The 25,808-nt window shown below is 40.3% G+C and overlaps 1 protein-coding gene across 6 annotated transcripts in view; it reads right to left on the bottom strand.

Moving 5' to 3' along the window:
- Nucleotides 1–25,808, bottom strand: part of LOC131031265 (anthranilate phosphoribosyltransferase, chloroplastic) — a 209,881-nt gene that overhangs the window by 18,797 nt on the left and 165,276 nt on the right. For all 6 annotated transcript variants that reach the window (XM_057962326.2, XM_057962327.2, XM_057962329.2 and 3 more), the window contains exon 9: nt 25,182–25,316. In XM_057962326.2, coding sequence (XP_057818309.2) covers nt 25,182–25,316 — 135 coding nt within the window. Of the gene's footprint in view, nt 1–25,181; nt 25,317–25,808 lie in introns of those variants that run through there.

Raw genomic sequence — 25,808 nt, 5'->3', positions numbered from 1 at the left:
ATAAAGGGCACACTTAAAATAAGGGCCCAAATAGAAAGTATTGATGTATTAAAGTAAAATAGGACTCGTGATATTGGATTAAATATTAATTTAATGCAATAAAAGGTCCCAAAATACTTAAAAGGAACGGAAAAATTAAAATAAGTGCTTAGAGTGAAATTGGACTCATAATTAAAGGAGTATAATTTACGAAACTACAATGTTATATCTTCATACACCAAAATCTAAGCAAAACCAACAAAACTATAACAAATCGAAACCACCCAATCCACTCCAAAAACCACAAACTGATATTGTTTGAACTCCAAAATGAAATTACAGTCTATATGATTTGATACAAGCATGATTACAACAGCATAATTCTATAGAATACTAACAAAGAATCAAAATTACCAACAATCTCACAATTATGCTAGAAAAATCACTATGCAACACACCCCACAATGCCAAAACTACACAATGCTAACCAACAATACCCAAAACTGATATCTAATGTTTGATAATGATTAGATACAACAAAATATCAACCAATACAATGAAATAACAATAGAAACACATCAAAACACTTTCAGAATCACTGCAACAACACCAATGAAGCCCTACACATAGACAATGGAGAACTACTGAAATTTTTGAAATCTTGAAGCTCCAATGCAACCTTTGAATGAAGTTTCTTTATGTAAACAATGGGATTTCTTCCACCACCATCCTAAATCTTATGGGTTTTTGTCCACAAGCCTCCAATCTCCAATGGGTTTTTGTCCACTAAAGAATATTGGAAAACATTAAGTTCATATAATGAGAAACTAAGTACAAATGGTATAAATATATTTTATTTTGACTTTGCCTGCAAATATATATAGTAACTCTAGATCACCCCCTCTTGGAAAAATAAATAAAGTATCATCATTTTCATCAATTTCCTGCAAAATAGGCTCCCACTATGACTGTTAAGTCACCAACTGTTGAGCTTCCCAAAAATTCCTTGTAATGTCCCCTTTTGCGTAGTCATTCCAAGACTTATTAGCCTATTTGATTCCCATAAGCTATAGTCGAGATAAAGCGAATTAATTAATTTAATTATTTAGTATTATCTGTCAAAACTCTATTATAAGAGTAATATCATTCAATTAATTTAATAAAGTTTATAAAGTGACTTTAATGGTGATTTAAATGACATTTTAATAAAGTCACTTTCTTATTTTCCTAAGCTCAAATTTACATTAAAAAGAGAGGGAAAACCTAAAAAAAGTGTCCTTTTGAAAATTTAAGTTCATATTTGATTGTGCTTTTGGCTTTGAAAAAAGAATGGACAATAATAAATATTAAATGAATCTTCTTATTATTACCCAATTAACCCATGGAAGAACAAAGTGCATTAATATTGACCCAAATCCAATTTTAAACAAAAGGGCACATGACACGTCCTCCCTCCCAAAATTGTTTGTCCTCAAGCAATTAAAAACATGGAGCTCCAAGGTCCTAATACCACAATGTTTTGTCATGAAAAATTGTATACAAAACCTTGATCTTGTTTCTGTGTGATGTAACATCTTACACCAAGAGACACTATGCAAACTTGAAAGATTAAATTCTTGTGTGACACTATCATGAAACCAACAAAGATATCCATGCATGTCTTTTATAAATTCACTCCAATTCCAAATCTGAGCCACATCTTCCCAAAGAAATTCACCCAATGCAATTTCATAGAGAACAAGTCTTTTATACATTCACTCCAATTCCAAATCTAAACCACATCTTCCTTCCTTTCGTAACTTGCTTTTCTAACTATGTATATGCACTAGCATGAGACAAGTATAACCTAAAACTCTTGTAAGTTCTCCCAATGATATATATTTGATTTATGAAGATTATAAGACAGTTAAAATAGTAAATGCATCTTCCACAATTGTGAATATGCAACTTACCTCAGCTTTAAGGATGGTGTATGCATTATGCAACTTTAGGATCTGATATATAGTAGCAATAGTATAGCTGAGAGATAGAAATTAACACCATATGGTAGCAACACATACTCCTCCCAACTCTGAATATTGACCCTACAAACTGTCCTGGATCTCTAGCTAGTGATGCACTATCATCTGGAAAATTGTTCCAAACAATCCTGAGGCTTAAATGGTGAAAGTATGATTTATGCAACATAATGGACTATGATAATATTCATGACATCCTCTACATCAACCAACACATTTTTTAGAATTAAATCTTTCATTCATCTATATATTACTGAAATACATAGAAATACACATCACTTAACCCATCCTTCACCTCAACTTGAAAAAGGATAATTTCAGTTGCATGGATGATTTTAAATAGTAGATGCATAATGGACAAGCAGCAACAAACAATCTATAACAGCACCAAATCCCACATACTAAATCTGCAAACATGATCTCATGGAAGAAATGATTACCTCTTCAATCTTTCTCAAAACATATTGTGTAACATTCCCATGTTTTCTTATAGCACACATGATTTTCCTAAAGAATATGATATCAATCCCCCATGTACATGTTTTTTACCTCAAATTCATTTTATGGAACGCATTCCCAATTTTAAAGGCATCCCTTCTCCAAAAGATAAATTTGAAGCCAACTAGGCTCATATGAAATTGCTTTAAGTTTTGAAAGGATCCATTACTGTGGGCAAATCAGAAGTGACATCCTTCCGTTTGAGTCACAGGTTGCAACCAGTGAACCATAAGATTTTTCACTTCATTTTCAATATGCCTTTGTGTAATATGTGCCCTTATATCTCCCAGTTTGTAGTTTTTGTTTGATCTGATTTTTGTGTCTGTTGAATCCTCATATGAGGTGGTTAATGCAGTTCACTTCAGTCATAAATATAATGCAAATACAGGAACAATATTACAGCTTCTAAATACTTAAAATTCATTAAATTCTGGAACAAACACTAAATTTATTATAATCTGGAAATGCTAACTTCATTTTCGGTCTGCCACTCACAAAGGGAAAAGGTTTACAAATCACTTGATGACATACCCATTCATTCTGCTAAGCTGGAATAGTGTTCTCAGACCTTATGATAGTAAATATTTTAAGTTAAAACCCTAGGCGCAGCCCTCATGATCCAGTACAAGTATGGCTGTAAGTAGTCACAATCTGCAGCACTATCTGATCTTACAATCTGCAGTTTTAGACTTGCAGTCCCAGCTGCCTCTCCTTCAAGTCCCAGCTAACAATGAAGACCTACAACAGAAAGTACAATCCCAACAGTGATAGTATGGCCCAGGTATGCAGCAGTATGGCCCAGCACTAGAAATACAATCCAGCAACTGCAGTACAACCCTGTATATGAATGCTCAGCAAATAACAATAAATTTATCAAACTCTCCTAGTCGCCTTCAATGCCCTTCCTTAACATCTGCAATCTGTTCTTCAATACTGGAACTGGTTTATGAATTGCAAGCACAATAATATTCCCTTGTATGCTGAAAGTGTTTAACCTCCAGGCTGTGTGTTTCAACAGTGTGGAGATTGATAGCTAAGAGGGATTTCGTCCTCAAAGCCCCAAGAAGATTATCTCCTCCAAACCAAAACCAAATTATGTCTTCATCCAAGCATAATAAAAGTGAGCTTCTTCAATCTATATTATTACTTCTTCTTGGGACTTGCTCACTTGTCTTGTCAATGTGGGATAATAAAACACTCCTTTAATATTTTATCCCTCTTTATGTGTACTATGTACTTTTAAATGAAAGGGAACATTTAATTTTTATTACATGTTAATTTATTGTGATGTCGCTGAAGATCTAGATCATCCCAAAGTGACTTACTATAAATAGTAAGTGTGCCAAAACTACATCAAAACATCTCGGAATGACCTGCGACTGAAAATGCCTAGGCAAAAATCCGCCCAGATCCCTGTTGTATCCTAGTTAGCCTATGGGACAAACTATGAGTTAACTTGCTTGAAAGGGGATATTACAATCCGCCCTTCCCAAAATTGCTTGTCCTCAAGCAATTTCAGCTCTGGATGCTGAAGTATCTACTCATTCTCCCAAGTAGCGTCCTCCACTAGCAGGTTCCTACACTTAACCAGATACTCCTTGATGACTCTCCTTTTGAGTGTTCTCTCCCTAGTATCAATGATAGCCTCGGGAACCAATATCAATTTTCCCTCTTCATCCAGAGGGGGTAACTTTGCAGAAGGTACAACATTATGGACAAGAGCTTTCTTCAATCTGGAGACATGGAACACATTATGTACCCTACTGCTTGTTGGCAACTCCAGCTTGTATGCCACCTCGCCAACGCGACATGCGACTCTGAACGGGCCATAGAATCTCAGGTTTAACTTCTCCGCTCCACTCTTCTTGTGTGTGGGCTACCTGTAAGGTTGGAGTCTTAAATATACCATATCCCCCAACCTCAAAATTGAGCTCTACGCTGTGTTGATCCACATAAGGCTTGTGCTGATTTTGAACCTGTTGAATATTCTCCCTAAGTGATCTCAGAATATCCTGGCTGTCCTGTAACCAATTATGTGTACTCGGTACCCGGCTATCTCCAAAAAGAAGATCTGTGAAGCTAGGAGCATCATACCCATATAGCGCCATGAACGGAGACATCCTAATCGACATGTGATAGGTGGTATTGTAACAATACTCACCTAAGTAAAGCCATGTGATCCAAGCCTTTTGCTGCCCTGATACATGGTTCCGCAAGTACCCCTCAACCCACTTATTAACAATCTCCGTCTGCCCAACTGTCTATGGGTGATAGCTGGTGCTAGTGGTGAGCTCAGTGCCACTCAATCTGAATAGTTCCTACCAAAATAGACTCGGGAACTTATTGTCCCTATCACTGACTATGTTCTTAGGCATCTCATGAAGCATAAACACCTCCCGAAAGAACAAGTTTGCCACGTGTTGTTGTGCTAGTAGATGTAAAAGCAAAGAAATGAGCATATTTCGTTAGCCTATCCACCACCACATAAATACAATCTCGACCCTGCACCTTGGGTAGGCTTGTAATGAAATCGATCGAGATGCTCTCCCATTTTCTGTGACGAATGGGTAAAGGTTGTAGCAATCCAACTAGAGGGGTATGCTCATCCTTATTTTGCTGGCAAACTAGACATTCCCTAACATATCTCTGAACATTGTCCTTGAGTCCTCTCCAAGTGAACCTCTCACAAATCTGCCTGTATGTTTTGAAGAACCCAAGATGTCCAGCCATGGGTGCATTGTGGAATGTCCTCAAGATAGTACCTTTGACATATGACGAGGGTACCAAATAAATCCTATCCTTGTACAGGATGAGGTCATTAACCACCACATATCTATCATCCCGTGTAGAACCCTCAATCAAATATGTAGCCCATTGATCCTTAGCATATTTAGCTATTATCTTCTCTCTCCAGTCTGCTGAAATCTCCACTAAGGAACGTACATGTGGTCTCCTAGAAAGTGCATCAGCCACTACATTCTTTTTCCCCTTGACATACTCAATGTCGAAATTGTATGCATGTAGTTTGGTGATCCACTTATGCTGCCTATCATTAAGATCTCTTTGGTTCATAAAATATTTTATACCGTTATGGCCTGTTTTAATCACATTTAACTCCGACTAGACAAGACCTGAACTTGGCCAATCCATGCATTATGGCCAACATCTCCCTATCACATATAGAATAGCTCTTCTCTACTCCCCTTACCTTCCTACTCTCAAAAGCAATGGGATGCTTTTCCTGCGTAAGGATTGCACGAACCCCATCCCCTAAGGCATCACACTATAACTCAAATGGCTTGGTGAAATATGGCAGTGCTAAGACCGGACAAGATGTCATTACCTGCTTGTTGTGCGTTGCACACGCTCCCTGTCGCCGACAGGGTCCCCCTCTTTTTAGGTCTTTTTGCCTTCGCCCTGTTGAGTTCTACGCAGGGTGTCTCGCATCCTTTTGAGCATGCCCGTAATCAGTCCATGAGATGATGATGTCATGAGCAAAAGCCTGTGAATTCGCAAGGTGAGTTGAACCTTCGGGCATTACAAATTCCAAGAGAAAGTTTAAACTTGTGAAATCGCTAGAGATAGGTGAGGAATGGTAGAAGCTTGCAAAATTCCCCAAGTAAAAGGTAAAGCGTCTGAAGGTCGCATAAGGACCCAAAGTGCCGATTTTCGCCAAAGGATATAGAGGAGATAAAAAATGCAAAGTGTCAAAAGTTGACAAAATGTCTCATTTTTCCGAAATTCGCACTAAAGGGGAAAATGGCAAAGGTTTTTGAGAAATTTACAAAATGGGTGAAATCCCCGAAATTCGCCAATATTGAATAAAATGCAAGAGGTAAAACTTGGCAAACTCTCTCCATTTCCTGAAAATCGCATTATAATGGATGTGCGAAAAGTTAAAAGTTTTCAAAAGCAACCAAAAACCCGAAAATCGCGTTATGGAGGAAAGGTGAAAGAAGTAAAAAGTTTTCAAAAGCAATCAAATCCCCGAAAATCGTGATCTAAGGGATAAGTGCGAAAAGTATAAAAGTTTGAAAAGTAAACTCAAAACCCAAAGTTTGCATACCAAGGTAAAATCGCAATTTTTGTAAAACTTGCAAAAGAAACTAAAAACCCCGAAAAATTGTGATCTAAGGGATAAATGCCAAAAGTGAAAACTTGCAAAAGCAACATGAAACCCCAAAAATCGCATGAAGGGTAAGTGAAGAAGGTTTTAAAAGTTGCACATAACCTCCAAATGCCAAAGTTTTAGAAGACTCCCCAAACCGCGATTTTAGAAGTCAAACTTTGCAATCCCCTCCCAAATGCTGAAAATCACACCTCATGAGGAAAATCGCGATTTCCTAACAAAGTTTGCAAACAGCTTGAGATTGCCAAAGTTGAGCTAAGGGTAAATCGCGATTTTGTTTATAAAGTTTCCAAGAGCCTTAAAAGATGCCATAGTAATCACGCGAGGTTTTCATACATTGCAGAGAGCAATAAAATGCCGAAGTTCGTATAGGAGAAAAATCGCGATTTCTAAACGTTACAAACCCTTTTCAAAATCGCCATTAACCCAAAACACCCAAAGTAAGATCGCAGAAGTGTGAAGGTTTGAAGGTTTTTGAACACCCAAAACGCCTAAGGCAAAAATCACGCAGGAGGCAAAATCACCAAGGTAAAAATCGCTAAGTCTAAGTTTCTAAACTGCATTTTTCTCTCCAAATTTAGGCGCGAAAATTAGGAATAGGGAGTTAACCGTTAAAATTTGAAATTGCAGAACTTTCCCATTCCAAATTTGCAAATTGTGAGTTTGTCTTTTCAAACATAGGGCATACGACAAGCATTTTTTTTCAAAATCCAAAGGAAATCATTCTTACAAGCCAGGTTGTGCGGATTCACGCCATTCATTTCGCCAGGTAAGTTTGCTTCGTCTCTCTTAAAATCGTTTAAAATATATGAAAAATTGGATAGATGTGTTTGTGTAAAAATTAATCAAATGATTAAATCTTTAAACCGCATCTTTTCTCATTTATAAGGCGTCAAGCAAAGTAATTGAAATCAGAGTCTGTTCCCAGGAGTTAACCAGAAAACGCATTTTTCAGACAGGGAATATTTAAACCTCGTCCATTTTGAAAATTAGTCTTAAAATCTAAGTGCCAATTTAGCAGTCGAAATCGCCTAAGTCCTTGAACCGCAGCCGAATAAATAAATGTGTAATCAAAGAGCTTAGTAATGTTCATGTCTAAATCAATCAAGCTCTTTAGTTGAAGTATCATGCTTTCTTCAAATTTAGTTTTCAAATTAATCCTTGTGCACTAACGTATCCCTTTTATCTAACCCGTTTTGTTTCCTTTATCTCGTCTCGTAATCCACGTCCAGTTGTGCAGGATAGATGCCTAAATCTGCAGTAGTGTCCTCAAAGACACCTAGTGCAGCCGAAATGTCCCGAGCATGCAAATCAGCTATCCCTCGCAAAGTCGAAAAGATGAAATATCAGTATCAGAGAGGAGGACTGAGGGAATCAAAAGTTCAAAGCGTATAGGAAAATGTAGGTGATACTGACCTAGGCCACATTGATATTCAGGAGTTTAGAGACAGAGTTTTCTCCCCTAATGCCTATGGCAGGCCTAGGCGGATGATGGAAAGTGGCATCGCCTAAGCAGTAGGATTTCCCCTGTCAATGCAAAAGAGGGTTTCCCCCATCAGTGCAAAATTATGAGCTGGTAGTAGAGGCTGCCTGACATTACCAACCAAACACCAGATTGGTGCTCCTTGAGAATATGGTCCTCGCTGACTTCACTCCTGAAGCCATCGGCGACGCATTTGATATTCCCTTCCCAAACAACCCCATAGCAACAACTATAGATGAAGCATAGGTGGCGTATGATATGAACCCTGCCAAATGCAGAACATTGATAAATGAGGAGTGGTACAAGGAGAGAAGACCTCCAAGCATCAGAATTGGGAAAAAGACCCCCAGAAGCGACTTTCACAATGAGCATGGAGATATGGTCAAATTGCTCAGCAGGGTTATGGGACTCCCCCAATCTAACTACTTTGAATAGTGGATGTTCTACTTCACAGAACAGGTCTTCGCTAGGAAATCCAAGTTCGACTGGGCCCAGATCATAAGTGACAACATCCACACCCAGTTGATCGAACATAAGGAGAAGAAGTACTTTACCATGACATCCTATCTAGTCTATATGTTCGCCAGAAACCAACCACTGCCAAGTTTAATCATGAAGGGTGAAATTGGGAACAGACCCAATCAGGTGAAGGTGTATGATTGCTATCCACAATTACATTATCAGGACATAGCTCAAAGCGAAAAGAAGAGCCCTGCCTATGCAGTTGGTCAATATGAGCGTGTCAATGACGCTTTCACAATGCGCCTGGTCAGGCTGATGCAAGGACTACACATAAGGCTTTCAGAGCAAGCTACCATTCTGATACAGAGGTATGGCGCTCGGTTCATTCAGTTCCCAAGATTCTCCTACATCCGAATAGCTAGCTTTGAAGGCGCTCCTTTCTGACTTCCGTGATACCCGACCGACAAAATAGTTCTTCTGGAAGTCGCAAGGCAGTCACGTTCGGTGAACAGTTTACTCAAAGACAAGAAGCAATCTAGATTCGTCTTCCCTATGATTATAGGAAACCTCGATGTCCATCTGAAGAATCCAGCCCATGCAGAAGAATCCCTTGCAGAACTAGCCTCTTACGGCCTATAGGAACATTTCCCAAGGAAATGCTTTGATCACAACAATCTGGCAAAGAGAGCCTACGATAGGCGATACAAAGCAAAGGAGTCAGTTGAAGATTATTGGAAAAACTGCTATGATGACTACGAGGTCCGACGGCACAAATATTCAAGGCTAAGTGTGCAGCAAATGCAACTCTATGAATACCGTCGGGTCCCGGATCAGTTAATAGATTCAAGAAATTGCTTACAGATCCGAGAATTTGAGGCAGTAAGACATCTCTTGCCAGGCATCGATTGGTCACAAGATCCAATCACTGATTTTGAGGCAGTCATGGCAGCCCCAGGAAGGTACACTAGTCAGTGGTTACACCAACAAATTGAGCGGCTGATTCATGAGGGAGTCCAATTCACCTACCAAATGATGGGTAGCCTTGATTCTCAGTCCTCCGAAGATGAGGGAACCTCGAGTGCACCAAAGGAAGAGGTTGGAAAGCCCGAAAAAAGGAAGAAGGCTAAAGCCAACAGAGGGACTCGGACATCTAAAAGAACAAGAAGGGAGAAGATCCCTATTAGGAGACCAGAGGTCACTTCATCATCAAAAGACCTCAGTTCATCTGATGATGTAATAGAACTAGATTATATACCTGCTCCGCCTTCCCAAAGCGATGTTGACACATTCAGAGCTAATGATCCTCTTGCACAAGATAGGCTAGATACAGAGGTGAGAGTCATTGAGTCTGCCGAACCTGAGAATCAAGTTGAGGAAGGAGAAATTCCATCTACTCAGGGGGTTGAGGTGCATGAACCCACCCAGGGGAGCCACCATGAATTACAGTTGCATAGTACTGCCAAGGATGACTCCACTGTTGAAGGAGAGCAAAGGACAGATGAGACCCACGAGCCTGAAAGGATTGAAGAACAACCATCACATGAAGATACCAGACAGTTGTTCAGCGAAGTAGGAGAGAATTCAGCTGCAAGCAAGGGACTTGACACTTCCTCCACTCCTCCTGTAACAGAGCAGCTACGAATATGCGATGAGCTAGCTAAAAGCATTAAAGAGCAGAGTGCAAATTTAACCATAGCATCAACCCAGACCATACCTCAAGATTGGTTAGTTGCTAGAGCTCAGCGAAAGGCAGCCACCAAGCCACCCATCGACTTGGAGGACATTTTCTCATGCATAGACAAAGCCAAGTCCAAGGGGAAGAAAAAGCCTAAAGCATATTCCCGAATAGCCAAAGATGAAAAAAGGAACCGTACCCTCCATATCGCCACCCTGCCTGCCGATAAGCCAGCAGATCAAGTTACACTGGCTGATTATAGCATCACAACTGTCCCAATCAGACGAGCCACCAAGGAACGGGAAAGGGAGGAGTTCAAGGACTCCATGCAAAATATGCTCAGACAACTCGAAGAGATAACGGCTGAAAAGGACATGTATCGAGTTCGTGCTGAGCAGGCCGATGGGTACATTGATCAACTCCTGAGACCATTGCATAATGCCCCCGAATCCCACATTCCCTCGATAGCATTGGCACAAAGGACCACCACAAAATTTGAAGGAGTACGAGATACTGCCAAGGCCGACAAGGAATGGATGCAAGGCATTAAAGAAAGGGGAGAACAAATCATTGAAGAGGTAAAAGAAATGGCCCACCAGCAAGAGACCATTTTGGTCAAGCTGCTCGAGGTAAAGCGGGCATGCCTCAAAATCCATGAGGTAGCTACTACAACTCTTCCTCTCGTAAGAGCTCTTTTTTGGACCCAAGCACAGATTCCTACATTGTCTACCATCCTGGACCCCCACGACATCAACATTTTTAAAGAATGGTATTGGACTATCACTATGAAGAATGAGACAAGAGAAATCATTGACAAAGAGCAAGATGCATGCGAGGGAATTCTGAAGAACATGCAGGAACTTGGCAAGACAATCCTCCAATCAATGGTTTTGGGTTGGAAAAATGACCTGTCCGATGACGTAGTGCAACCAAACTGGGAGAAGAGATTGAGAACAGACAAGATCGTTTACTCCACTAAGGACCTGGATTCTGCCGGCAAACTACATTCAGACATTTTGTGTTTTGAGGCTCATCGATCCAGCTAGCAGGATGGTTTGAAGCACGTAGATCGTTATCTGGAAGGCATGCAGTATAAAATACGTCATCCCCCTATGCCTCAGTTCAAGGTGTTGTTCCAGCTGTGCATCAGGTTCCAAGAGTATGTTCGTGAAGAACGTGTAGCAGGTCGGGACCTTTGGAAAGAGTATTTGCATGGCGAGGATGAATTTTTAGTAAGAGGATATGAAGCTGGAAAGAGAAAGTGCTGTCTTAAAATACATTTTTCTTTTAAAATTGAAAAAGCACTTTTTGGCCAAAGTTCATATTTGACTGCCAAGTCAACTGTAAACTTTAAACTTTGTGCATGTGCACTTTTTGAATTGTTATGGATAGTTTTTAATTACCTTTTTAGGTAGTTATTGCTCCCCTTTGGGTGGTTGTTGATATTTACCTTCCATTTATGGGTATGGGTACCTTTTTGTACAGATGAATCTGGGCCACTTGTTTAGTTTAGATCTTGGCCATTCATCTATTTTGGGAAATCTATTTAAAGGGACTGGTTTTCCCTCATTTTTGGTAAGAAGTTCAAGGATTGTTGCTAAAGCTTTGGTGAAATTTACACAGGATTAATGGAAAATTAACGTTGTTTTCATTTAATTTGTTGAGTGCGTGATCTCCTTCTTCACCATTTAAATTATTCTGTTATGATATTTATTTTCCAATAGCATTTTAGGATAAACATCTGATAGAATCCTCGTTGTTCATACCATTAAGGATTGACTGATTGTCATTCCCTTTGCATGGTTAATCTGAACCCTCTCATATGCTTAGTTCGGTTATTAGACAGTTAATGAATGAATGATAAAATTCTGAATTTATGTTTAATAGCATGAAAACTTATTTTCCCTTGAAGATCGCACTAGATTCTTACAAACATTGTGCTTAAATAGTTGATAAGTGTTAAATCTGGTTAATTGGAGGTATCTGTCTATTTTTCTTGAAAATGCTATCTTAGTTAAGCAATTAGATTTTTTGTATCTATTCTCCCCATTCCTCTTTTTCCCCTTTTTTTTACCAAGAAACCCCACAGTTCTACTGAATTAGTATCAATCCAACTGAAATCAATCGATAACAAGACTTAGAATTTTAGGGAACTCATCCGAAAATTGTCCATCTCACCGTAAGTCCCCTTTGTGTTTCCAGCAAAACACATCAAACCACTGAGTAATCCCGCAGTCAAGACCTGACAATCAAAACCTTGAGGTCATCCCCTTTGATCAAGCAAAAACAGCATTAGGGATTTCCTTATCTCAAGAGAGGATAGGATACTCAGCGAGTACATTCTATTTTGTGTTGGCCGGATGGAGTTTGCAGCGATGCAACTTTAGACACGTCAACACTGCTTTAAGTGTTCAAAGCACTTCTAAGTTGTCTCTGACCATTCAAAGGCTCCCTTCCCAGTCAAATCTATAAGGGGACCAGCTGTCTGTGAGAAGACTTTCACAAACCTCCTGTAAAATCCACATAGCCCAAAGAAACCTTTGAGCTAAGTAAGGTTGGTTGGGGTAGGCCACTCAACTATAGCCCTGATTTTATCCGGATCCACCCTCACTCCATCTGCACTGATGATATGCCTAAGGTATAACAATTCTGACAAGTCAAACTCACATTTCGATTCCTTGGCATAAAGTGACTCACTCTCCAAAATGCTCAAAACCTCCTCCAAGAGTTGCATGTGCTCCTCCCATGTCTTATTGAATATGAGAATATCATCAAAGAAAATCAACACAACTTTTCTCAGTTGCTTCCTGAAGACCTAGTTCATGCAACTCTAAAAAGTAGCAGGAGCGTTGGTTAGCCCAAATGGCATAACCAAGAACTCGAAGTGGCCATAATGGCATCTAAAAGTTGTTTTCTATATATCTTTTGCTCTCATTCTGATTTGGTGATACCCAAACCTCAAATCTATTTTCAAAAAAAAACAAGCTTCATGCAACTCGTCAATCAGCTCATCTATTCATGGGATGGGATACTTGTTTTTGATAGTTTTCTTATTGAGTGCCTTGTAGTCAATGCACATCCGCATTGTCCCATCCTTTTTCTTAACTAACATCACTACCAAAGCAAAAGGGCTTTTGCTCGGCCTGATGTGTCCCATCTCCAACAATTCCTTAATGGCTTTTGCAATCTCATCCTTGCGCTTCTTTGGATGCCTATAAGGAGTAGTAATAACAGGTTTGGCTCCTTCTTCCAATTCTTTCACATGTTCTATCCCTCTCTCAGGAGGAACTCCATGAGGTATACTATCAAATACCTGAGTGTGCCTATTTTGTAATCCGGAGGGTAGTCCTTCACCTACTTTTGTGTAACTGTAGGCATGACGAGGCATTCCGCTGCCCACTCTACCTGATCATGTCTGAACAAGCGTTCCATTCTCTTAAGTGAGACTACCCTCAATCCTCCATCCAATAACTCTCTGAGAACCACTTTCCATCCTTGATGCTCAAACCTCATTTCCAATTTCTCCAAGTTGAAGGTGAACTCAACTAAAGAGCTCATCCATATCATGCCCAAAATGACATCATAATTGCCCATATCAACCACATTAAACTTACCTACCATGTCATAATCTCCAGTCTGCATATGAAGATCAAGAATCATGTGAATACTAAGAATCTTATGTCCACTAGCCACCATCACTCTGAATCCCTTGCGCTCCTTTGTCTAAAGTCCTCGCTTCTTCACAAAGCTTTCATCAATGAAATTGTGGGTGGCTCTTGTGTCTATCAGCGAAACCACTCACTGCCCCTGTATCACACCTCTTACCTTGAAGGTTATCAACGGTTCAGTACTGGTAAGTCGTGCAATGGTCTTATCTTCTCCACCCTTCTTTGTCGCCGTATCTTATCTTCTCCATCCTCCTTTCTAGATCTGACCATTATTCTAAATCCTCTAAGCTGATTCTTCAACAAGAAAAATACTCTAACTGTTTTGCTTTCGCTTTAACAATACACTTATGCAAAGCGTCCCATGGCTCTCTGCAATGAAAACAAAGTTTCTTTCTTCTGAGCTCATTCAACTGATCACTATCATGTCTCCCTGAATCTATCTGGGGTGGTTGTGAATCACTCTGTTTCTTGTCCTTTTCTTTTTTCTATGGGAAACTCTTAAACTGAAATTGGCTTTTTGAGCTAGAAGCCTCCATGTCCTTGGCCTTCTTAATGGCATCCTATAGTGTAGGGGGATTGAGGACCTTAATCCACCCTCTCAATGGATCAGCCAACCCATCCCTAAAAAGCACCATGAGCGTCCTCTATAATACATCTGTAACTAATACTGAGAGTCTTTGGAACTCTGAGATATAGTTCTCCAGTGGTCCCCATTGTTTAAACTGTGCCAACTCCTTGAAATGTAGTTTTGTATCCTTCCTATCAAATCTCTCTAGCCAATTTGTCCTCGATAGCCACCGATGTTGCCCTCTTGGCATCCAACTCCTGGGTACCCTGAGCTAAGTCTCACGCTAGTACTGCCTCCAACCTGGTGGTCAACTCCTCCCGAGCCCTCTCTGCCTCCACCAAGGCAACCTCACGTCCAGCCGAGACCTACTCCAAGTTCCTCAAAGCGTATTATTCTTGCCTGGAGGTGGCCACAACCCGCTAGCACAAAGGCTACGAGACACCTCAAATCCTCCATCACACTCCCCAAAGGCTAACAACTGAACTGAATAACTCCCTGGTGTCATACAACTGCGCGGACCTGCAATGCCTTCCCTCAAACTCTGTTTGTTCGCAACCTCCAAATCCGTCTCCCTCTACGGCTTATGGCTTCCCCGCCAATGCTTAGCTGCAGGATTCTTTCTCATAGTACGGACAACCACAACACTTACCATGACATCTCTAATGCCCTTCACCCAACTCCAACAAGTGTACTGTAGCTCAAAAATAAACTAGGGTCTGGGGGCAGTGCCCCCAGCGGGGTCGAGGGGCAGCGCCCCCGCGAGGTCTGGGGCAGCGCCCCAGCGGGGTCGACGACCAGATTGATATTTTATGATCTCAAAACCCTTCTTCTCCACTCTAATATTTTCAGCATCCTGGCTCCATATGTCATCGAATGATTTTTCAATCTGGTCGTCGTCGTTTTTTTTTTGTTTTTTTTTGTTTCACCGTAATGTCCCCGATGGCACCCCGGCCATACAACCTCCCCATATGGTGGGAAAGCTACGGCCTTCCACACAGGGTTCCAATCGTTGCCGACACAATTGATCTTCGGATTATCTACGTCACCGAGGTTTGGGGCGTCTCCCTTCCAATATTCTATGTATTCTGGCAGGTACGCCTCCTCTGTTGCTTGCTCTGGTTCCTCTACTTCAAGCCTGTAGCTTTGGAACATTTCGTAATCCTCCATCTGCCAATGGAAGAGCTCGTTCAATGACCCTATCTCATCCTCAGAGCACTCTCCTAGTTTGAGAATCCCTTCGTCGTTGGGCTCCCTGCAGCCCCATCCTTCGTCCCTCGGGTTGCCTTTTCCTTTATCCTTCGATTCCGAAGATGATGCCAGTTCCTCGTCAACAACCGGGGTCCTCAGATCAATGGTGTACTTCGGCCCCCCTTTCTCCATAGAAAGGGTGTTCTTTTTCCAGTCGTGGTTCACCTTTGCTGTAACCAGCCACCCTCTACCTAAGATGGCGTCATACCCCTTCTTCTTGAGTGGGATTACCACAAAATCTAGTATGAAAGGTTGCGTGCCGATGGTGACCGGCTGGGCCATCAGGGTGCCGAGTGGCTTGATGCCGTGCTGGTCTGCACCTACCAAGTTGAACGTGGGTGGCCATAGTGTTGGCTTCCCTAGCTTCTTCCACGTATCCTCTGGCAGTACATTCACCCCCGAACCTCCGTCCACAATGGTGTCTTTGAGGATAGCCCCAAGAATTCCCATCTCTACTATAGCAGGATGCCGACCACTATTTAAGGCCAACAACATTGGGTCAACCAAGGGCTAACTGGAACTTCCGCCCGTGTGGCACGCAAAGGTGCCTGCGCAGTGGTTTGTATGGAACTAAAAATGGCGGTTCTTAACTGTGGCATTGTTTCTAGAAGGTCCTTTACCCTTATAGGTACTTCCATCTACAGTACTTGCCCAATGATGTTATTTTCCGCTTCTGTACGGGATGATGTACTTGCCACCTCGTTGTCCCGTTGTTCGGTCATTATCTCACGTTCAATATTGGCCTTTGCCTCCCGTAATCTCTCCTTCGTACGGGGCTCGGGATAAGTGGCTTTTTTCATTTGGGCGCAAGTGATCGCCAATACTTCTTTCTCACCAGTCTTCTCAGCCTTCTCAATGTTGAGGAGATTAACCCCTACCTGTGGGCAATTTGCGTCCTCATGATTGTCTGGCCCACACCATCGACAGAGGTGCTGAGGGGTGGCTTCCTTTGTGCAATCACAGGCGAAGTACCCCCACTGATTATAGGCCCTACATTGGATAATTGGCCGACCCTTGGCATCATACTGGATACGGCTTCCGTTATTGTTATTGTTGCTATTCCTTCCGTCGTCGCGTCTGTTGTCCCGGTAACCTCCAGATGATGTCGTGTTATTGTTGCTATTCATTTGCGTATTTTGGGTTTTCATGTTGTATGGACACTCCTTGGTGGAGTGTCCCATCACTTGGCAAATCTCGCAGAATGCCTTCTTCGAGCAAGTACCCTTTGTGTGCCCCTCCTCTTTGCACTCAGTGCACCATATATCCCCTTCGGTCCGACCGGTGCTTCTCATTGTTTTGAATTCCCTCCTCATTCGCTCCATGTCCTTCTGGAGCGCTTGCACCCGTTTGCCAGCCTCGCTGTCGCTGCTGCTTTCCTGTGACGAGTCACCCCCCTCGGACGAGCCATCCTCCTCCTTTTTCTTCAATGTCTTGGTCTCGCTCTCGAGATCCATCGCTCTATTGTATGCGTCTTCGTACGATGTAGGTGGAACGATTTTCATCTTCTTTCAGAGAGAATGCTTTAGTCCCTCCACGAACCATCGCTTTTTCAACCCATCTGCTGGTTGACTCTCCATTTTTCCCAATAGTTCCTTCAGCCGCCGACTATAGGCTCAGACAATCTCATTCTTGTTCTGCTTCGTTCCATAGATCTCAGCGACTATTTCGTTGTCATCTCTCAGGAGGCGGAACTCTATCCCAAACTCCTTCAGGTCGGACCATGTGCCGACTTTGGCCTTGTCCATATCTGAGTACCAGTCTATGGCCACTCCTCTCAAGGTTGCTGGGAACTGTGTTACCCATTCGTTTTGGTCAGTAACACCGTTCGCTGACCATATGGTTTCGCACGTTCAACAATGGCGAATGAGATCTTCCTTCCCGTTGCCATTGAACTTCGGCAGTTTCTGTTTACTCCCCATCGATGGGGGTCGTCTTCCTGGAGGTGGTTGTGGCTGTGTCTGTGCCCCTGCACCGCTCCCTCCGATGCCGGTGGTGTGTCCTGCGTGGGTGACGGTGTTTTGCCTGTCGAGTGTGGCACCTACCGTATGGTTATCCTCCCCTTCGTTGTCACCCGTGCCCACTCCTGGCTCCCTTTGGTGATCCTCACTTTGTGGTGTAAGGGATAAGTTTCTGAACCAATCCCGGGTCTCTTCGACTAGATCTCTCCTTAACCTTGTTTCCTCTAGAAACTCTTCGTGGCTCCGCACCCTACGGTGTTCTGGCGACGCATAGAAATTTCTGTCGGCTTCTGCACCCTCCGTGACACCTCCTTGGTTCCCCTCAGGCCACCCTTCGACAGGCCGTCCTTCAGCAAGTTGCCTCAGCCTCCGTCTACGTTCTACTTGTTGCTCCAGAATCAAGGCCCTCTGCGCGGCCTCCCACTCGTCCGTTTCTGCTTTTTTATTTCTATCTTTATTTAATATATTGGGCATAAATCACTTCCGTACATAGCAAGCACACGCCATGTACACAAAAAAAACTTTTATTATTTTTCCTTTCGGCCACAATTTATCTCAACATTGTGTCGGGATTATTATGGGGTTCAATTTCCCCTTCGCCTCTTGCCATCACGCTCTGCGTCCCACAACGATTGTTCCGTTTGCGCGTCGTCGGCCTCTGGGTTAATCTCACTGACGGGTAGGCCCATCGTGTCTGTGCGCCATCCACGTTTTCCGTTCTCAAGTACGTCTAGGCAACGGCGCCAAATGTTTGCCCTCTTGGGTGAATAACATAAAGCATAAAGTACGTAATGCAGAATAATAACGCCATAGATATCAGACAAGTATAAGATATGTTATTCCATTCATCCTTCTTTTCCCACAAGTTACATTCGGAAGTATATAAAGATACCGAGGGGGTGCGAGCGCCAACCATCGCACCGCAACTGCCACCCCTCGGTTGCCAACTAACCAACACAATTACAACTTAATTAACTAGTTTTATTTCCGTGTACAATATTGCCACCAACAACCATGCCATGGTGCCACCACTCGCGCAACTCCATCAAGGCGTATAGTAGCATATTTAATGGCGTCTTCTTAAAGCATAGGATTAAGTTGAAGATAAGTGTCCACCTTTTTAACCCAAGATCGTGTTGCAGTCTTCCCAAAAGCATCAAAATACGGTAGAGACAACTTCCCTACTTTCTTCCGTAACTCTAAGTTTTGGTTCCTGTCTCCTGCACGAGGAGTGTGTCTCATCCTCACATCAATGTAATCTCGTAGAGATATAGCTGCCTGAAAATCGGGTCCTCCACTCTCCCAATCTCTTCTGAATTGATCTTGTAAGTCAGTGATCTAAGGCTCATTCATAGGCTGTGCTGGTATCCTAGGTGGGAAGGTGGGTAGAAAAGGTCTGGAGCTCACCGTTCTAGTGGGTTGAGCTACATGTCCAAAATTGTCGCCCACATTTCCCCCATCCATTACCCCCATTTCCATTTTGTCCACCATTATTACCTCCATTGTTTCCACCATTTTGTCCACATTATTACATCCACTCTGGTTATTGCCACCATTATTTCCACCATTGTTTCCATCAGCCAAGTCATTCACATTAATACCCATCTGACGAGCTATCATCTGTGTCAGTAAGTGCAAACGTCGATTCTGTTGCAGTGCTCTTTGATCTGCTAGCTATTGTCCCTGAACTAGAGCGTCCAATAACTGTACAAATCTCTCCTCACCTGGATCCCTTCTCTCACCCATATCGTCAATGTATTATTTTACTGTAACTCCCTGTTCTTCTGGAACTGTATTAAGTGCTTCTCTATTTCTTCGTGTGTTGTAATAATGAGTGAAGGGTTGCCGGTCATAACCAGACATGTCACTATTTGTTCTTATTAAACCTTCCAGGATGGCACAATACACTGCTTTGATACCATTGTAATATGCACCCTTATATCTCCCAGTTTGTAGTTTTTGTTTGATCTGATTTTTTTGTCTGTTGAATCCTCATATGCGGTGTGTAATGCAGTTCATTTCATTCATAAATATAATGCAAATACAGGAACAATATTACAGCTTGTAAATACTAAAAATTCATTGAATTCTGGAACAAACACTAAATTTATTATAATCTGGAAATGCTAACTTCATTTTCAGTCTGGCACTCACAAAGGGAAAAGGATTACAAATCACTTGATAACATACCCATTCATTCTGCTAAGCTGGAATAGTGTTCTCAGACCTTATGATAGTAAATATTTGTAAGTTCAAACCCTAGGCGCAGCCCTCATGATCCAGTACAAGTATGGTTGTGGGTAGTCACAATCTGCAGCACTATCTAATCTTCCAATCTGCAGTTTTAGACTTGCAGTCCCAGCTACCTCTCCTTCAAGTCCCAGCAAACAACAAAGATAACCCTACAGCAGAAAGTACAATCCCAGCTGTGAGATTATGGCCTAGGTATGCAGCAGTACAGCCCAGCACTAAAAATACAACCCAGCAACTGCAGTATGACCCTATATACGAATGCTCAGCAATAACAATAAATTTATCAAGCTCTCCTAGTCGCTTTCAATGCCCTTCCTTAACATCTGCAATCTGTTCTTCAATACTGGAACTGGTTTATGAATTGCAAGCACAATAATATTCCCTTGTATGCTAAAAGTGTTTAACCTCCAGGCTGTGTGTTTCAACAGTGTGGAGATTGATAGCTAAGAGGGATTTTGTCCTCAAAGCCCCAGGAAGATTATCTCCTCCAAACCAAAACCAAATTATCTCTTCATCCAAGCATAATAAAAGTGAGTTTTTTTAATCTATTTTATAACTTCTTCTTGGGACTTTCTCACTTGTCTTGTCAATGTCGGATAATAAAACACTCCTTTAATATTTTATCCCTCTTTATGTGTACTATGTACTTTTAAATGAAAGGAAATATTTAATTTTTATTACATGTTACTTTATTGTCTCACTATAGTCATTTATTAAATAAAGTTAAATATTTAATTTAACTTTATAACTCACCTAATAAAAAATATTAAATGACTATGAATTATTGCCGTCCATCTGAACATCAACCATGACGTCAATGATGTCGTTGAAGATCTGGATCATCCCAAAGTGACTTACTATAAATAGTAAGTGTGCCAAAACTACATCAAAACATCTCGGAATGACCTGCGACTGAAAATGCCTAGGCAAAAATCCTCCAAGATCCCTTTTGTGTCCTAGTTAGCCTGCGGGACCATGAGAACATAGGCTAAAGAAAAACCATGAGTTAACTTGCTTGAAAGGGGATATCACACTTTGTTTATTCAAAATGAATTGTCATGTATTAAGTTGCTAATCTGGCAAGTTGAGATTCATTATTAGCAACTAGTGTAGACCCCTTTTTATGTGTATGGTTTTAAATACATTCATCTTGGAGTTCTTCCTCATGATTAGATAGGTAGAAAGTCTTAAGGAAAAATATTCAATGCAACCCATAGCAAACTCTAAAACATATTGTAATCTTCTATCATCAATAGAAAACCCACTTCCTACGACTGTCATCTTCCTGTTCTCAATTTGGATGAAGCTATACCTTTGCATTAAAGATGCCCAATCACCCCTTCTTGAAATATCATATCCTCCTACAAATGGATGTGAGAAATTTGAAATAAAAATAAGATACGAGTTGGTTACCTCATCAAGTACTTCTTGCATTCCATTCTACTTCATGATTGAAGTATCATTGATATGACCTGAGTATTATAGCTTTGCAACCTTCTTGATGCTAGGAACAATGAAGCCATCTTATGAAATCTATCCTTCTTGTAAACTCCTCCATATATCTAAAGGAAGAAACCCTATATGAGGCTTGATCCTAAAAGTACCTAGTGCTATCTTTGCATGTAAGAAGGAAAATGCATGTCTCCTCATCTAGAGCTCTTCACATCCAAATAACAAGGCCTCTCCTTTCTTACATTTACCATGATTTTGGAGATGCAAGCAATCATTAGACCTCAATGAAACATATTTCATTATCAAAAAGTTCTTACCTTCTGCTTGCATGTTGATTATGTCTAAAATACTCGAATCCCATAACATCATCCATGAGATATTTTGTAATTGTGAAGAAGGATTTCCCTTCCACCTTGTATCTCCTATTGTTGATTTGAACATCCTTGAATTATTTGCAGCAACACAAAATCCTCAAAATGAAATTTTTTTAATAGAAAAATATTCATCTAAATCCTCCTTGACTTTGTTCCCAAAATCAGCGTGTTTCCATCTTGAAAAGAATTTTGTGGTGACAAATCTGAAATATTTTCATACCTATGACTGCAAGTAGAATGCTCATCCTCGTTTGTCAAAAGAAAATTCATTGGGATATCTTCAACAGCTTCATTTTATTGATACAAAACCCATGAGTTAAGGTTAACCAAAAAGTTGCTCTTAAAAGCAAATCCATACATAATGTTACTTTGAAACTCCATCAGTGGATCACCATGTGCCCATACCTTTTTCCTTATATCAAACTCTTCACTTTGAGCAAGTCAATCTCTTTCATCACCCTACATGTTAGATTTATTCTCTTCTTCCACAACATGAGTTTTCTCTTCACTAATTACACATTAAATAGGTCTCTTTGACAATATTAGAATATTCTAAAATATCTTCACAATCAAAATGCAATGAAGAATATTTATTGATTGTATCTAACGGAACCGTTTCTTGATGTGAAAGCTCAAATGAAAAATCATTTTCAGAAATTTCTTTACCTTTTGGCTTTGATTCTTCATCTTTCTATAAAGACATTTCCTTTACTTCATTATCTTGGATCTCCTCCTCTTTTGATTCTTTTCTTCATCCTTTCTCAATTACTCTTCTTCCTCTCCACCCTCACAAAGTACCTGTAAAAATATATTACCCTTTTGAAAGCTTCAGGCTTACCTTGGTATTCTTCAAAGTTTCCAATAATATCTTCATGTTGGGGCATAGTTCTTCCCATCCATTCAAAATATTCTTGATATGTTGAAAATTCTTTAATAAACAAGTTTTCTACATACCAATCAAAAAAATTCTTGCATTGTATTTGACTCATTCTCTTAAATAGTGATTTGAAGAAACCCATTATTCACATCAATCATCCAATACGCAGCAGGCTGGAAAGATCATTCTCTAATACCATTGTAATGTCCTCAACCAAAGAATTAGAATAATTTCAGATCTGAAAAATTACATTTGTAATCTTGATTGCAAAACACCCAGTTTACCCAGTAAACTAGCTAGCTAGACTTCGCTGAAAGAGCACCAAATCAAATAAAACTTCATAGAGAACAAATGAAATAATTTTTCTGATATCAAATAACATATGATCAGGTCTGAAATCTGATCTACAATAGTAGAAAATGTTATATCTTCATACACCAAAATCTACGAAAAACCCACAAAACTACGACAAACTGAAACCACCCGATTCACTCCACACCACAAACTGATATTGTTTAAACTCCAAAATGAAATTATAGCTTATATGATCTGATACAAGCATGATAATAGCAGCATAATTCTGTAGAATACTGAAAGGGACTCAAAACTGCCAGCAATCTCACAACTATGCAGTAAAACTCACTATGCAACACAAGCCACTGCCAAAACTACACCATACTGACCAACAATATCCAAAACTGATATGTGATGTTTGGTAATGATAAGATGCAGCAAAATATCAACCAATACAATGAAATCACAATAGCAAAACCTCAAAACACTTTCGGACTCGCTGCAATAACACCAATGAAACCTTGCACACAAACAATGGAAAAGTGTTGAAACTGCTGAAATCATGAAGCTTCAATGCAGCCTCTAGATGAAGTTGCTTTATGTGAACAATGGGGTTTCCTCCACTAAAGAATATTGCAAAACGTGAAATTCATACAATGAGAAAATGAGAAGTGGAAACAGCATAAAGATACTGAATTGTGATTTTCCCTGCAAATATATAGAGGACCAACTCCAAACAACCCCCTCTTGGAAAAATAAATAAATTATCATCATCTTCATCAATTTTCCTCCAAAATATGCTCCCGTTATGACTGTTGAGCTGCCCCAAAATTCCCTCCATTTGTTATAGTTAATCCTTTCTTGGAACTTCTTACTTCATGACCACCAAAAGGCACAAATTCTAATGTCCAAATATGAGCCTCATGCAAATTTAATTTAATATTTAATTGTCCTTCTGGATTTAACAATGAACAGACAATAAAAAATATTAAATGAATCTTTCTTCTAATTCTTGCCCGATTAATCCACGGAAGAAAAAAGTGAGTTAATATTGACCCAAATCCAATTTTAAACAAAAGGGGGCATGACATCACACTAATAGAGTGCCACACAAGAGCCTCTAAGTCAAGTGCATAGCAAAGGTTTCTTATTTGTTCCTAATCACTGCATGTTTACTGCTCTCTGCACGTTAATTTTAAAGTAAATGCTAGCTAATTTTTTTGTCTCAGCAGGCATATTCACAGCCAAAAGAAGCTTCCCCAGCAAACATTCCTTCTCCTTCAACTTCAGCAACATCCACACCAAATCCAACCATAATCTTTCCTAGGACACCAGCACATCTTTAGGACGTCACAGGGATACCAAGGATGCCTTGGCAGCCTCCAGGGTCCCCGTTATGTGGAACATCACAAGAGACATCCCCCATGTTGAGGGGATGTATCTGGGACGCCCCTAAAACACACAAGAAATGCATCAGGATGGGACATTCTATCCATCCACTTGTCCCCATAACTACTGAAATCCTGGGGATACATCCTCATGGAACACTTGTAAAATACAACACCCAACTTGCTGGTTGGCATATATTCCAATGGGCAAGGGTGAGAGCTTTGACAAAAGAGATTACCCTTGGCTGAGGCATCCAAACCAAATTATCAAATCATAAAAATCTCTAAATCCCTAAATTATGTTTTAAGAATTAGATTGACAAAGAATATACAACTGCCATTGCTTATATTTCTAGATATACCACGAGAAATGTCATCAATGCTTAATAAATCTTTGGCCAGTTAAGCACATTATTAATCACTATTAGAAATGTTCCTTTTTTAAAATCCCATCTACATAACACTCGTAAAATACTACACCCAACTTTCTGGGTGGCATATATTCCAATAGGCAAGGGTGGGAGAGCTTTCCCTTGGCTGAGGCATCTAAGCCAAATTATCAAATTAAAAAAAATCACATAAATGTCTAAATTATATTTCAAGAATTAGATTGACAAAGACTATACAAATGGCATTTCTTAAATGTCTAGATATACTACCAAGGAATGTCATCCATGCTAAGTAAAGCTTCGGCCAGTTAAGGCAAATTGTTAGTCACTATCAGAAATATTTCTTTTTCAAAATCCCATCTACATAACATAGGCATCAATAAACAGTCACGATGGATTGGTACGCTTCCCATAATAAATTATTCCATAATTTAGCAACTGTTAAAAACTATCCAAAAATCAAAATACCTGTGTTAGATGGACCCAAGAATCAAGAATATTCAATGCTTTCCCAGACTCTTGTATTTCCCTTGCTAAGCCAATACCTTCTTCCAATGTTTTAACATGCCCACAAACTAAGAGTCCAGCTGCTGCATTGAGAACCTGTAGGACAAAATAACACATTTAAGAAATCCTAACATAATTTATATGCATTTGGTTTGCAAAACAAACCGAAGCATTCATTGAGTATCAGTAATATTATAACAAACAAAGAAAACTGAAAATTAGAGCACATGTTCAATTCAATATAAATATTTAGAAAAGTTGATAATATGTCAATCATGAAGATAAACCTATGCCCTTCCCTGTCCCCCTGCACCCTTCCCCTAACTACAACATAATTCCCCATATCCTATACAAATAGAGAGTGAATAAACCCTGGACAAGGGCCAAGTATAGTTGAGAGACTATCAGATGTGACCAACAAAGAATTTTAGTGATGCCTTACAGAGAGGATTGGGAAGGGAAACAAGACACTATCTTGAAAAAAGAAAACAACAATAAAAGAAAAATAAAATTAAAATACTTAACCATTTTAAGAAAGGAAAAATATCTCTTCTCATACATATCTTTTGGCTAATTTTTGGAGAAGAG

The sequence above is a fragment of the Cryptomeria japonica genome, chromosome 8, assembly GCF_030272615.1.
Source record: "Cryptomeria japonica chromosome 8, Sugi_1.0, whole genome shotgun sequence".
NCBI classification, from domain to species: domain Eukaryota; kingdom Viridiplantae; phylum Streptophyta; class Pinopsida; order Cupressales; family Cupressaceae; genus Cryptomeria; species Cryptomeria japonica.
The sequence above is the reverse complement of the archived record's forward strand: the minus strand, read 5'-3'. Positions and strand labels throughout refer to the sequence as shown.